Source organism: Engystomops pustulosus, chromosome 8 (genome assembly GCF_040894005.1).
Source record: "Engystomops pustulosus chromosome 8, aEngPut4.maternal, whole genome shotgun sequence".
Taxonomy (NCBI): domain Eukaryota; kingdom Metazoa; phylum Chordata; class Amphibia; order Anura; family Leptodactylidae; genus Engystomops; species Engystomops pustulosus.
The window spans coordinates 45,816,303-45,831,894 of record NC_092418.1 but is presented as its reverse complement, the minus strand read 5'-3'; the positions used below and the strand labels follow the sequence as shown (position 1 = coordinate 45,831,894).

At 40.1% G+C, this 15,592-nt stretch overlaps 1 protein-coding gene across 1 annotated transcript; it reads right to left on the bottom strand.

Moving 5' to 3' along the window:
- Positions 1-10,044: 10,044 nt before the first annotated feature.
- LOC140076234 (hemoglobin subunit beta-2-like) lies at positions 10,045-11,956 on the bottom strand. Its single transcript, XM_072122750.1, has 3 exons — positions 11,796-11,956; positions 11,059-11,281; positions 10,045-10,173 (listed from the first exon to the last, which is right to left on the bottom strand). The coding sequence occupies exons 1-3, from the start codon at positions 11,885-11,887 to the stop codon at positions 10,045-10,047; spliced, it is 444 nt and encodes a 147-aa protein (XP_071978851.1). The 5' UTR covers positions 11,888-11,956.
- Positions 11,957-15,592: the final 3,636 nt, after the last annotated feature.

Below are 15,592 nucleotides of genomic sequence, written 5' to 3'. Positions count from 1 at the left end.
TGTACTTTTTGAATGTGTTCTGGCGGTTTCCCTTATCACATTATCACATTATTTTTATTATCCCTTCCTTCTAATAACGTAGGGATGGGTTGAGGTTTTTGGGAGATCAATGTAACACGCTTGGTAGAGCACTACCTATATGGATATCTTAGTCCTTTGGACCCTGATTGACAGACACCATTGACTATTGTTATATCTCAGTCCTATAGATTGGCTCTCTTTACACCAGTCAGATAATGGGCTTGTTAGCCCCTGATTTCCTATGCCCCTTGCTCCTCATACATCACATCCCATACATAAGTAGCAGTACGCTGGCTAACTTAGCTCCATTCATCTGCTGCTAACTAGCTCTCCTCCTTCTCTCTCATGCATCACAATCCATTCACCAACAATGATTTTCTGGCTATCTTAGCCCTATTGGCTCAACAACTATCCCTCACTGCCTGTGTTAAAACCTAATGTTGCCCCCCCCCCCCCCCCCGACATGTTTCGCCACCTAACGTGGCATCATCAGGGATTTGGGACAAAGACCGCAGTCGGACTCCGATCACAGGCTTTTAAAGCCTCTGTTGTGACATCACAGTAAGGGTGTGTATGTTTCCTCCAATCAGATTCTCCTAACAGATAACTCCCCTTATTCCAGATTGGTTCTAATGCGTCCAACCTCAACCACAATTGGTCTACGGCGCCTGCGCTGACACATAGGCATATTGCTGATGTGGCGCAAGCGCCAACACTTGAAGTTATATTCCAGTGTGCTCAGCCTCTTAGTATACTATGCGCATGCGCCACAATGTGTTTCTGGCCCATGCTTAGGCATATTGCAGTGTGCCACTTTTTATGGCGCATGCGCCGACATTTGGGAATGGTAACGATGGATGTGATGGATGGATGTAATATCATTGCGTCCATATTTAGTATTGTTCTGCGTTGGCCTATAGCAGTGGTGGCAAACCTATGGCACTGGTGCCAGAGGTGGCACTCTGAGCCCTCTCTGTTGGCACCCAGGCCATCACTCTAGAATAAAGTTCACCAGACAGAACTCAAAGAATCTGCCTGCAGAATCTTCCTACAATGATAGATGAATTTGCCCTCCTCCTTTCAACTGTGTTGGTGTCCTTGGGAGGCTGAAGGATTGAAAGTTGTCAATGAACAAGGAGAAATAAATTACTACTTAAATTGCTGCGCTGGCACTTTGCAGTAAATAAGTGGCTTTTGGTTGAAGCACTGAGGCTCTAAAAGGTTCGCCATCACTGGCCTATAGCATGTATTTCAGAATCATTTGTATCAGATTTTGGCATGCAATAGAATTTTCTCAATTGTGACATCCATTGGTATTCCTAGTGTTTAAGTCTCATGAGTTGGTAATTTCATATTCGTCTTGGGAATCGGCGATGTTTCCATGTATTTTTTAGATCATACAGTTGGAGGATTAGGGAAATGGGGCAATCTATATATTTAGATATATGTTTAGATGTCCATATGCGGGTATATGGCTCTTTTCCATATTGGGTTAAACTTTTGTTATCCCTATAGGATAGCTCATTCTTAATGTTATCTCTATCCCTACTGTCCCCTATATATTCCCATATGTATAAATATATGTATGTTCATGATAGAGCATATGAGTCACATCCATATTAGTTTGCGGCCGCATGTACGTCCCCGCAGACGGCCATGTGAATAAGCCCTTAGTTGTCGATGCACCTGTGATAAGGGAAACCGCCAGGAATGAGCACATTCAAAAAGTACACTCTCAGCATATAATTCCCACCTGATAATTTTAAAATCCTTTTTTGAGTTATATATATAACTGCTATATGTTTGTTTGTTTTTTTTAAAATTTTGAATAAAGGTTACATTTTGTTAGCACAAAAGGGTTAAACTGTCCTTGCGGCATTTTTGCTGTTACTATAAAGGCTTATGTACTGTAAACCCCCACAAGTAACACCATTTCATGAATTTATCTCAAACTATTCAAATTCACTTTGAATCCTGTAAAGCCTTTAATTCTTTCTCAGGAATCAAACAAAAATGAGTTGGAAATTTTTACATTTCAACTTTTATATAAAGTCATTTAGCCCTAAAATTTACACATTCAGAAGGTATTAGAGTTAAATATACAAACCCCAAATTTTTGCCCTGTTTCTTCCGAGTACGGCAATACCTGACATGTGGAAGTCAACTGCCGTTTTGCCGCACAGCGATGTCCAGAACAGAGTTAGTACTATTTTGTGATAAAATTGTGTAAAAATTGATATTTTTTTAATCAAATATGCCATTTTAATTGCAAATATATTGTGCCCAACTCATACCACTTTAGACAAACACCCCAAAAATCATTCTGCGGGTTGTCCCGAGTACGGCAATACCCCATATGTGCCAGTAATAAATAGGCTGAACACACAGCAGGGCTGAGAAGGGATAGAGAAAATTCATCTGCAGTTATGGTGAGCATTTTAACCCCCAACATGCTGCCCAAAATGCAATGCTAAGTAAATGGTGCAGAGTAAAAATTGCAATTTTTTCTCAAATATGGCATTTTTTTATCATGAAGAATTTTTAGTTGCCCTTAGGGACCAATACAGTAGAAACCCATGAGAACTGACCCTATTTGAAAACTACACCCCTCTATGAATTAATCTAGGTGTGTAGTGAGCATTTTAACCCCACATGTAGACACCAAGGATAATGCATAATGTATAGTGCATTGTACAAAATATCCATAATGTCATATTGTGCCCAGCTGATGCCACTGGGGGCAAACACCCTGAAAATCATGATGTGGGTTCTCCCAGGTACAGCTATACCCCATTGTTCAGGGAACAATTATATATGCAGGGACTGTGATAAATCCTGAAACAATCTTTCATACAATGGTGTAACAAGACTCTACTGGGCCCTGGTGCAAACTTTGGATCCGGGCCCCCATACAAACTGTCCCTGTCTCGCACATTACACTTGAGAATACACATTTATGCTACACAAAATTATACTCATAGAACCATAATCCTTATACACCTTATATGTAGTGTCCAGCTGCCTCCCTTATTAATATACCTTCCAGCAAGTCTTTTTAAAGAAATGTTCACAGCAGCCCTTTAATGAAATGTCAGCAGAGACCACCTTAATGATATGCTCACAGCACCCCCCTAATGAAATGTCAGCAGAGACCCTTTTAATTATATGCTCACAGCACCCCCTTAATGGATTGTCAGCAGAGACCCCCTTAATGAATTACTCCAGATGTGCATGAAATGCATTTTAAAACGCAATTCAATTGCATCTCGCCCACTGCAGTGAGTGAAAAGACACTAAGAGGGTAAAACACTTTTATCAAGATAACTTTTTACCATATTAATTCCCAATCCCATTTGATCGCTTATCGCTTAAGCCTGCCGAGGTGACATCAATGTTCAAAGAATATCACCAGTACAGCCATCGACTTTATATAATAATAATAATAATAATCATTTTGTGTATATAGTAACAGGAGCCGGTGTGGGATCGTAGCAGAGCCAGTGAGGTATTTTATCATTTTGCATTGCAAAGGTGATCCAAAATGTATTAAATCTTGGTGAATGTAAATATTACATAACCTATTATGTGCTCCAATAATAATGTACGTATAATATGTTTATGGTTTTATTTCTTCTTACGTCATTATGTTACAGTTTTTGGTAAACACTATGACAGAGATGTCTTTTAGATGTCACTACAGAATGGTCTGTGTCATGTGCCTACGTGCAAAATGTGCAAATGGATTATCTCTACATATCACCAAGAGACATGTTTATTCCAGTGTCTGATAAGTGTTGATAAAGCGTCACTGAAACGCGGACAGGCTGACAGCTCTCATTGGATGATGAAAATAACATTTTTTTTTTACTTGGATGAATTTATGAATGGTAAGAGATATCCTTTAGATAGGTTTACATAATACGTAATTGTATAATTTGACAATTATTTTATCCCAAGGGGTTTTTGGTACAGTATTTCTGATTTCTTTTTCCAGTCCATAGTTTTTACTTATTCTAAGGCAATGTAATATGAATAGTGATTTAAAGGTGATGGCTGCTGTTGGTGTATGTTGTGGCTTATATGACATTCACTAATAGGGGAACATTTACTTAGGGCTTTTCACTTCTGTTCTAGTGTTTGTTCGTATTAAAGAAGTGTTTGCACCACAAATGTGTCTCACGCAATCCGTTTCTGGTGCATTCTTAATGAATTTGGCGCACCTTGCATTACAAGCAGAACACTTTTAGTGAAGTTTCCTACATTCTTAGTAAATGTGCCTCATAGTGTGCATCCTCCTGCTTAGTAGAGGTATAGATTCCCATCAGCCTGACCCCCTTCCATAAGACAGCTACGGATAAAGGGACATTTGACTAAACATGTCATCCTGTGAATGAGCTTTACTTCAAAATTTGTACAAAATGCAAACACTTTATTTTTTATAGCCAGGACAACTTCATTGTAAAAGCATCAGTTGCTCAAATAATGAGCACTTTGCTCACTCTTATGGAAAAAAATATTTACTAGTCATGTACTATTCACAAGGTAGGAGATAACTATCTGATTAATGGTGGTGGTTGTCCACTAATCCGCCCACTAGTCAGATGCGTAACCAGCCCTGGGTTAAAATAATGGACCTGCCCTCCCTCTTCACACACACTTTACTCCTTCTTTCAACAACCAGAATTATGCTCAATTTGTGGGCCAAACTGGAAAAGTATGGGTCAAAAGAAATATCTGCACCATATTGGGGCACATTTACTTACCCGGTCCAGTCGCGATCCAGCGGCGCGTTCTCTGCTCTGGATTCGGGTCCGGCCGGGATTTATGAATGTAGTTCTTCCGCCGTCCACCAGGTGGCGCTGCTGCGCTGAAAGTCATCTCATCGCGCCGGAATGCACCACCTCGGACCAGGTGAAGGTAAGCGCTCCCCAAGCGACACTTTTTCGGTTTTTAAATGCGGCGGTTTTTCCGAATACGTCAGGTTTTCGTTCGGCCACGCCCCCCGATTTCCGTCGCGCGCATGCCGGCGCCGATGCGCCACAATCCGATCGCGTGCGCCACAATCCCGGGGCAATTCAGGTACAATCGGCGCAAATCGGAAATATTCGGGTAACACGTCGGGAAAACGCGAATCGGGCCCTTAGTAAATGACCCCCAGTGTATCTGAATCTCAATAATGCCACTATATGTATGAACCAAACAATACCACCAGACCATAATCACGTATTAAAATCACACAATGACACAATGTTACCACCATAGTAGTATCAAATAAACTGCACTATACTAAAATCCTATTGCCACAATATAATGTCATAGTAGACAGCACTTCTGTGGTTCTTTGGAATTATATACAAAAACAAAACTAGCGCATTACTATTCAATAAGATTCCTACCTAATACACAAACTCACCATCCAAAGCACCCCAGATGTGTAACATGCCAACCTATACTGTAATGAAGCGGCCTTTATGACCAACATTGTGTCCCTCTGAGTGGCCCATTGAAATTCTATTCTTGGTGTTCACATGTATTGCTCTTCTTTGTCTTTGTGTTTACTAAAGGGGTAAATAACACAACTGTGTGCCAATATTGAAATAAGGCCCCTCTAATATTGCTCCACATAAAAGGTATGCCTTGATACACCCAGACAAATTAAGCCTCTCTTTTGTGTCTCATTTAATCTTAAAAATAATTCTCTGATTTGCCTTATATAGAGTTAAACTGTACCCCCCCCCATTGCTGTTCTCCATTTAAGTTATGCCCCCATTTAGAAATATACCCCCCTTTTATGTCTAGACATAATGCCCCAAAAAGAAATATGCCTCCTAATTGTGCTTGATTAAAAGTTGTGCTACTGTAGGTCCCACATAAAAATATCCACTCCCTTGTGCCTCATACAGACATTGTGACCCCATATGCCCTACATAGAAATACATAGCACCGATATTTACTTCATATGACATAATATCATTCTTCCTAATTTCAGCAAAACAAAAAGCACTTAACTCCAATCTACAACAGCTAGAACCTCTTCCTTCTCGCTGTGGCCTGTGCAGGTGGTGTTATATGAGTAAGGGTGCTTGTACAACCGAAATGTGTAAGACAACAGATTGCTACATGGATGTATTTCTAAGTCTTGTTTAAATAATGCTAGGATCACCTATTTTCTGCAATCTGATTGGTCTCTGACCCAGAATGAATAGCGCCTATGCTACCTTCAGCCCCATTCACACAATCGTAATGGTGGCCATGTTCTTTCAGCACAAATTATGTCAAGTTCATATCCACAAATATTCATTGTGTCCGGTGGACACACAATGTCCTGTATTTTGTTGGATTTGCTACACGGTCGCTCGCAGCCAGCTGTACCCTCGAGGCGAGCTGAGTGTCCCTGCATGGCTGGGAGCGATGCGCTGCAGCACAGCCGCTACGCATTGCTCACAGTCCTAGAGAGATAGAGTCAGCTCAATGTCCGCAAGTCTTATGTCCACATACATTTATCCGACCCTGCTCATGATTGGTCCCAGCAGTTGGATTCCCACAGATCTGCAATCTACCTCTAAATTTATATGATTGTCCCATTGGTTTATAAGATGATTTTATATATTTATACAGTGTTTCAGCATTATCCGGTCTAGTGGTTGTCTAGGGATAGTAAGTTAGCTCAGTCCACCAACACTTCTGGAGAACTGAGATAAAACTCCAGTAGTATGTGGTTAAGTCATGGGAGAGTCACTTATGCCTTTGTTTTTCAAATGTCAGAATTCTTAGGACACTTCATGTAGCTGCAAAACATGGGGGTAGGAGGCTTCATGTATGGGGTTAAATTAGATGTTAGCTTCTGGTTCTGTGTTGGCCAATGTGCACTCGAGGCACATAGCTCCTCCATATCTCTATAGCTTATAGAATGAGATGTGAAGATGGGAGATTAGTCTATCATTTATATAACTAGCTGTGAGAACTAACAGTACAGTGTATACTATGCAATAATTAGTGCTCCTATCCAATTATTACTACTCCTGGCCTATCAAGATTCAAAACAGGGAAGCAGCACTCCATGAAAAAATCAGTGTTTTATTTCGCCAGTGGGCAGATGCGACGTTTCAGCTGTCTCAATGCAGCCATTTTCAAGCATAATTAGTGATAGTACAAGGCGGGTTTATATCCTCCACAGGATGTGACATCATCGATCAAGTTACATTGAATAAAGCAATAAAAAGACATATTGAGCAGTGGTAATATAGTCATACAGTGTTACAATAAATCAAGTGAGTACATAATTAGTGTGTTTACAATGTTACCAACAGACAACACCCCGGGGATCCGTCATGCCTGCATAAATAAATAAACCAATAGCGCATGTCCTAAAGGTTGCCTAGGTAACCAGGAAAACTCCTGGCCTATTAACTGATACTGAACTAATAAATAAAAGTTCAAAGTAGCCATAAGCTGGAGCAAAGGAGCCAGTCGAAGAGGCTATAGTAAGTGCATCATGGGAAGTAATGAAACTTTACTATTCGATTATTAGCTGTCATTAGGGCCAATGGCAGGCTTTTAAGGCACGGTTTAAAACTCACCTCCAAGACAGTCTCGTTTTTAAATGCAAAAAGTGCATAAAAACTGTAATATAACAAATCTGATAACTGAGAAACTTTTACAAAACTAAACATAGTACATGGGGACGGTACTAAAACCACATCAAAACAGCAAGAAAACAAGGCTTACTACATACGGAATAAATATTGCTACTTAGATTCGTTACCAGAACCAATATTACAATATAGATATGTTGCCAGAACCAAGATTACTACATAAATACAGTCCACAAGAAATATGAATGAGTAAATACTTTCCAGCACTTTCTTAAATCTGTAAGATGACGATGACATTGACAGTCACAGTACGACTCTGTTGGGACACTGAATGGATGACAGGGGGCCTGGAAGGAGGACAGAGTAGCCTGAAAGGAGGACAGCGGGGCCTGGAAAGAGGACAGAAGGGCCTGAATGGACGACAGTAGGGGCCTGAAAGGAGGACAGAGGGGCATGAAGGGAGGACAGTGGGGCCTAAAGGGATAACAGATTAGCCTGGAAGGAGGACAGAGAGGCCTGAAGGGATGACACGGGGGCCTGGAAGGAGGACAAAGGAGCATTGAAGGAAGGACCTGGAAGCAGGACAGAGGGGCCTAAAGAGACAACAGGGTGAGGGGGGCTTTGAAGGAGGATAGAAAAGCCTGAAGGGATGGTAAGGTGGGCTTGAAAGGAGAACAGAGGGGCCAAGAACGAGGATAGAGGGACCTGTCAGGAGGATAGAGGGGCCTGTCAGGAGGATAGAGGGGCCTGAAGGTATGACATGGGGGCCTGGAAGGACCAAATATGGGCCTGGAAGGAGGACAGAGGGGTTTATAAGAACAACATAGGGGCCTGGAAGGAGGACAGAGGGGCTTGAAGGACAACAGGATGGAGGAGGAAGGAGGAGGATAGAGGGGTCTGGAAGAGGAGGACAGCGGGGCCTGGAAGGAAGAGCCTGAAGGGACAACAGGGGGGGCAGATTCAGGATTTCTGGCACAAGTTCTGCATGAATCTGGTGGTCCCTGCACTGCCCCGACAGAGTGCACCCCTTTTCTTTGGTGCACCTTTAACATCGAATTTATAATGCATTTCTGCTGGACTTTAAATGTTAAATCTGGCGCATGGCCTGACTGAGCACTGGAACGCCCCCTTCAGTGCAGAAATTTGTGTTGGATAAAGCATAGTGCAGCCACGCCACAAAACGGTCACATGCGACACAAATGTGGCATGGACACTTCTTGTGCCTCAGCAAGCAGTTTGCACCTAACAGAATGTGCAAAGTCCAACAGAAAACTGGCACACGGTCTTTATTAAATGTGCCCCAAAGTGTTTTGTAAAAAGTGAAAGGCGGTGGAGGAAGTGCCATGGGTTGGGGAATGTGTTCTGCACCAGGAGTTGGGCCTCCTATACATATATAGTTTTTATTAGAATCTTCTCTTACAACATGTGTGTTCATTCTTTACTCAATCAGCCAGCAATTTTCATGCAGAACAATGTCCCCTGTCACACAGCAAAATGGCTAGTTCTTAAAAACATTGAAACAATGTAATTGGCAGCCCAGAATCCTGATCTAAACCCAATAGAAAACCACTGTAAAGTCCTTTGTGACAAAATTATGGCTAAAACCCCCACAAAAGTCACAGAACGGTGGAAGAGACTAGAAGAAGAGTGGAAATCTTCAAAATCCCACCAGAGTCGTGTGAAAGATTAGTGATGTCCAGTTTTTTTGTGTTATTTTTAGCTTTTCTGCTGCATAGATTTATCATAGGGATGATATCACAAAAAAATGCACAACAAAAAAAGGCGCCAAAAAAGCACATCCAACTAACACAAAATCCCACTTTTGTCTCTAAAAATTAAAAAAAATATATATTTATATTTATAATAATTATGCATACTTTTTTTATTTAGTTTCTTAGGTATGTTTTCTAGAGTCACATTAGACTATGTCATTATTATACATCCCTAGATATAAATGATGACCCACATTTATTAAAGTGTTTGCACCAGTTTTCTGTCTGACTTTTCACTAGAGAGAACATGCAAACTACTTGCACGTGTATTTATAAAGTGTCTCCAGTTTTATGTCATGGCTGCCTTGTGTTTCTTACAAGACAGAAAACTTGTGTGTTAGGGATTAGTCGGACCGTGCGCCACAATTCTTATGAACAAAGGGCACCAAACCAAAATAGAGCATACTTCCAGATCAGTGCAGGGGGCGCCAGATTCATGAAGAACTGGCACCACAAATCATGAATCAGGCGCACCCTGCACACTACACTGGTAAGCTGCACATAGTGCACACAGCACTGTGTTTAATAAGTCTGGGTCAGTAACTGCTAATCTTAGTCAGTGATAGAAGACTTTAGACATTATCTGGTACTGTTACAAAAATATTTATTTGTGACACAACTTAAAATTCAAGCAAGACAAACATTATAACAATAATTTAGAAATATCCGTGGCTCAGAGCAGCCACCAGGACATTGATGAACTTCTCCCAGGCAGCCTGGACCTGAGGGGTGAAGGCAGATCCCAACTTGGTGGCCAAGACGATGACCAGGACTTCTCCCAGACGCTGAAGAAAGATGAAAAATGTTTTTTGTTTACTTTCTATTATAGTGCACTTGATGTTAACATTAATATATACGATTAAAAAGTATCATTTGTTAAGTCTTTTGTTTCTATTCAGCAGTAATATATTTTCCTTAATAATGTGAGCATAAAGAACAGATTAGTGTACAAGGTAAGTTATGTATTCTGTTCAAATTAGCAACACAATCAAGGCTTGATGTAGGGGCTGGCATACTGGACAATGGTTTAGGATGGAAAGTATCATGGAAAATTGTATAACTTTAGAATATTAATGATTTGCTGAAATTAGACAACCCCTTTAATCTTAAAGAGGGCCTTTCACCAGGTTTTACCCCTCTAACCTACCTGCCCCCTTAGGTAGAGTTTGAAATTTCCGTTCTAGAATTCCCTCTTTTATGGGAAATCTCACCTGTTTAACTACAGAAAATCTCCCACAAATTCAGGAAAATGTGGCTCTTTTCATCCCATGAGTCAAGTTTAGTTGTTGCAGGGATAGTGTCACTTCAGAAGTCCTTGCCTTCTGTTCTATAGTACCTAGAAACATGCAGCTGGTGTCTTATATTAAAGATAAGAATCTCATCCTTCACATCCCATGAAGCTTCATTGAGCTACAGAACTGGACATACAGGCAGTTAAAACATAGTTGGGAACTGGATCTTTATCTGCTTCTTGCATTTTTAACTATGTCCTCAACTGATTATGTTAACTCTAACTGTTATGCTGTTCCCTGCTAGCTGTAAAGTGAAGCTGCAATGCATGATTTTGATGGTAGATTTTTATTTGAATCATAATAAAAAACATCAAGATAAACATGTAATATATTTTTTTGAGAATCAAAATACAAATATTCAGTTTATCAATAATGTACCTTGAAGTTTTCGGGGTCCACATGGAGCTCCTGGGCATGGGACTTGCTGAGGGCAGCCAGGTGATGTTTCACACTATCCAGGTGCTGGATGGCACTGCCAACAGCTGTCAGCACCTTCTTGCCATGAGCCTTCACCTTGGCATTGCCATTGATGGCGGTGACATTGGAGAGGTTTCCGAAAGAGCTGAAGTATCTCTGGGTCCAGGGGTACACAACGAGCAGCCTAAAATATGACAATATAATATCAGATTATTAAATAAAAGTACATTTCCATTTTAAAACATTATTTGGATCAATCACCCAGTTTTTTTTTACAAATATCAACTATATGAGATTAATATAACAAACACAGAACACACCCATATGATAGTATACGTTAGTATATTGCTAGATCAAATTGAGAATACCAATGCAAGTTTATTAAATTTTGGAGACATTTAATCCCATCAGATAATCTGCAAACCTATACATTTTGCATAACTTTACAAGATTAACTCATATTTCAAAAGAAAATGGCCATAGTGGTTACGTGACCAACAACACTTCCTGTTTAACCGGAGGTGTCACCAAAGGACCAAAGCAGGAATGGGAAGCCGAAAATATGTAGCTTTCTAGTATACTTGAAAAAGAGCTTTTACAATGACAAGCTTTTTTATTAATTTTTTTTAATAAATGGAGCTAATGCCATAATGGCTAAACAATAATAAAATTTACTAGTTATCTACCATAAAGATTACCTGCTCAGAGCATCATGACCATCCTGTTCCACATTGACTTTGCTCCATACAGAAGTCAGAGCGGTTTTCTCTTCGGCAGTCCAGTGAACCATGGTGGCTGAGGATTAGAGGTTGTTAATACTGCAGTGGTGGGCAAGAGTGGATTGTGGAGACATGACAGAAGCCTTCTTATTTATAGGAAAGATCTGCAGGGTCCACCCATTGACCACTACTTGCTGTGTCACACACTCAAACATTTGATAGGTCTGCAAATAAAAACTGCATATCAAGCAATTGTAAAGTCAGACATTTGTATCCTGTTTATAATTAGAGTTACAACTATATCTATTGCATAAAGGCTAAAATGACCAGCAACCTAAAAAACAAGCCTGGACCTCATTCACCATTAAGTATTAACTTTAGTATTTAGTAGCAGTGTTTTTAAGCCAAAACCAGGAGTTTATAAAGAACCTAAAACTGGGACAAATCTTTCCATGATAGTTTATGGTTCATTCTCAGTTTAACAGCTGCTTATAGACATATTAATGATAATATTTAGATCCCGAGTAACCATGTTCATTATAATTACTACATACAATACAATGAATACGGATGGTCCCTGCTGGTTCTCCAGCAATGATGTAATCTACTATAGTTATAAGTCTTCTTATAAAATACATAATCCCCTCTTTTATGAGGAGCTGAATCTATTTTGTTTTAGTTGATTTTCTAAATATTATAGGGAAAGACCATCAAGGTCATTGTTCTCACCTGTTCATTATTACAGTATGATCTAGGTAAATGTACTATTGTACTAGTGGAATATTTTGACAACTATGAACTGATTAAGTTTTGTCACATAAAATCCTTTGTTAAAAACACTGATGAAAAACACTTCTTATGTCAGTGGTCAGCTTGTACAATGCAAAATGCTTGTTCAGACAAAACCGAAAATTATATCAAATTAGCTTTATTTTTTTGCAAAGAAAGTCAATGACAGATAAGATATTTCCATATATCAAACATTTTTTACGTTTCTTCTAGCTGGACACTAAGATAATGCATCTTTTTGGGTGGTCAGGGAGTGTGGGATGGGTGGATTCTCGCTCTTCCTGTAAGATAGTATTTTTTAAGTATTCTTGCTGATTCAAGAAGTATAGGAAAGATGTTAAGTAAAAGTAAGTGAAACCTTATAATAACATGGATTTCTGCATTGACTATTAATTCAATTTTGTGCTAATTCCACACAAGCAGATGTAGTGTTCATGTTATTTCTACACACAGAGAGGGGCTACATTTACCAAATTTTTGTTGGTCTTGCACAGGTATTTAATAAGATTCTGTGCCGCTATTGTGTCTCACGTGAGCCTTTTGTGGGGCAGCTGCGCTGGCCTTCATGAAACGCAAATTAGGGGGGCATGCCGTCGGTCGTTCCGACTAATTCAGACTGTATTTAACAAGGTAATTGTGTTGCACGCCCTATGTTAAAGGTGCACCACAAAGATAGTGAACTCTGTCGGGCCAGTGCGGGGAAGCAACAGATTCATGATTTCTGTCGCAGGTTCTTAATGAATCGCCGCACCCAGCATTATACACGGAAACTGCACTTTTAGCAAATGTGTCTCAGAATGTTAAGAAAAGATGTTCCACCATTGTTTTTTGCTCCATTACGACACATACAGCAAGATGGGGACAGATCAATATAAAGATTAATCATTAGAATGGAAGTGGCTTATTACAGCTGGTACACATTGCAGGCAAGAGATGAGGACTAAAGACTTGAGTTTGCTTATAGCAGCTGCAGTCCTTGTTATCTTTTTGTAATCAGTTCTGTCTTATAATGTGCTACATAATACTCAAAGTTACTCAAGGCAAAATAAAACTTTTGAATGTTTCACACAAATCTTTTTATTAATCCTTTACATTATGCCAGAGAAATGTATGCATACCCTGCACATACACAAAATTGTGAATTATTCATCGACTTTATTGAATTTTGCTAGCAGAATGCAATGAACCACTCTGTAGCTGATCTGTAATACACTATACTTTTTATAATAATAATTAATTTTTATTTATGTGGCACACACAGATTACGTAGAGCTGCACAGAGCTGTCCCCAATGGGGCTCACAATCTAATCAACCTCCCAGTATGTTTTGGAAGAAACTGGAGGACCCGGAGAAAACCCACACAAACACGGAGAGAACGTACAAACTCTTTGCAGATGTTGACCCTGGGAACCCAGGTCCCTAGCGCTGCAAGGCTGTAATGCTAACCACTAAGCCACTTTACAGAATAAATGTTTTTTGCAGGTGATCTGAGGATTACAGATCACCTAGTAGGTATAAAGTGTTTCATAGCCCATGCAATGCTACTCAGGAAGAAAGTAAAGCTAGCATTAGAAGATTTTATTGTTCTAGTATGGTCAAAAGGTAAATTCCCTGAATGCCTCGCCAACTTCCATCTTGTTAGAGAACAGTTAGGGTATTTCTGGCACTGGTATTGTGCTAAGTTTTATGTATTTAGTAACACATGGCTACTTAGCTTATTGCTCACAGAAGTAGTGTAAATGTAAATGCTGACATAAAGATGTGCCCTCTTATGTACCACAGACTGATACAGGACATGACACACTCCCTGTTCCGATGCACATCCCAGCCGTGTGCTAAAAATAAACAGGACCGTCAAATAAGTGGTCCAATTCTACAGTGTTTAGGTAGTTTGACAACTCTTTTTTTCAGAGGTTTTGCAGAACATTTCTGAAGAATTAGCACATGTAGCAGATTTTAGTAAGAGGGTTGATAAGGTTGTCATGATGGTCATGGAGCACTACAAGTGACATTATATATGGGATATTTTCAGATGGTGTCATAATTTGTTTTCAATGTGGTACTGCCTTTTGAAGTTTTATATTCACAGGGTGCAGTGTGATAATATTTTGAGGGGATTCAGTGGGTGTAATTATAGATGGACTTAGGCATCTTCTACACTTGCAAGTGTGATTCGATGAACTCGCATCACACTCGCAACGCATGCTGCTCGGATCGCACGGCCCGAATGCTGCAAACCGGAACTGAACTCAGCTCAGTTCAATTCCGGGTTTTCAGTGTTCGGGCCATGCGATCCGAGCAGCATGCGTTGCGAGTGTGATGCGAGTTCATTGCATCACACTTGCGAGTGTAGAAAGGGCCTTAGAAGGATATATGTGTGGGAAGGCATATGATCTGCTGCAAAAATATCTTTAACCCCTTACCGATGCACGCCTTACTAGTACGGTGCATGGAGAGCCGGAAGAATTGGCTTACAGTTTGCACATAAGTTGCTGTATGAATTAGTAAGTCAGGTTATTGAACACATGACCCAGATGAGTAATTAAACAAGCACCTAATTTAAGGAATATGTGGTTTTTGATAGAAATCTGATAGTAATCTGTTTATCCAACTGCTAGGGAGCAAGAATTGGACCCCTGCCAATAACTAATTTATTAAGGGGCAGGCTTACATCTTTCTTCTCCATTAAATGCTATAAGGAATGTTGAAATTTGCCGAGCACAGCACAATTTCTAACATTCCTATAGTATGAATGGATTAGTAGGACACATGTTGGGGATCCTGTTCCTGTGATCAGCAGGAGACCTAGTAGTCTGTCCCCCAACAATCAGAAAGTTATCGCTTATCCTATCAATAGAGGATAACAATTAAACGTTGTAATTCCCCTTTAATTCCACACCTACACATGTGCAACACCCTCGCCGATGCAATGGCGAGGTAGTGCTTGCGAATACGTCCCACCTGTAGGTAACACCACATTACACTA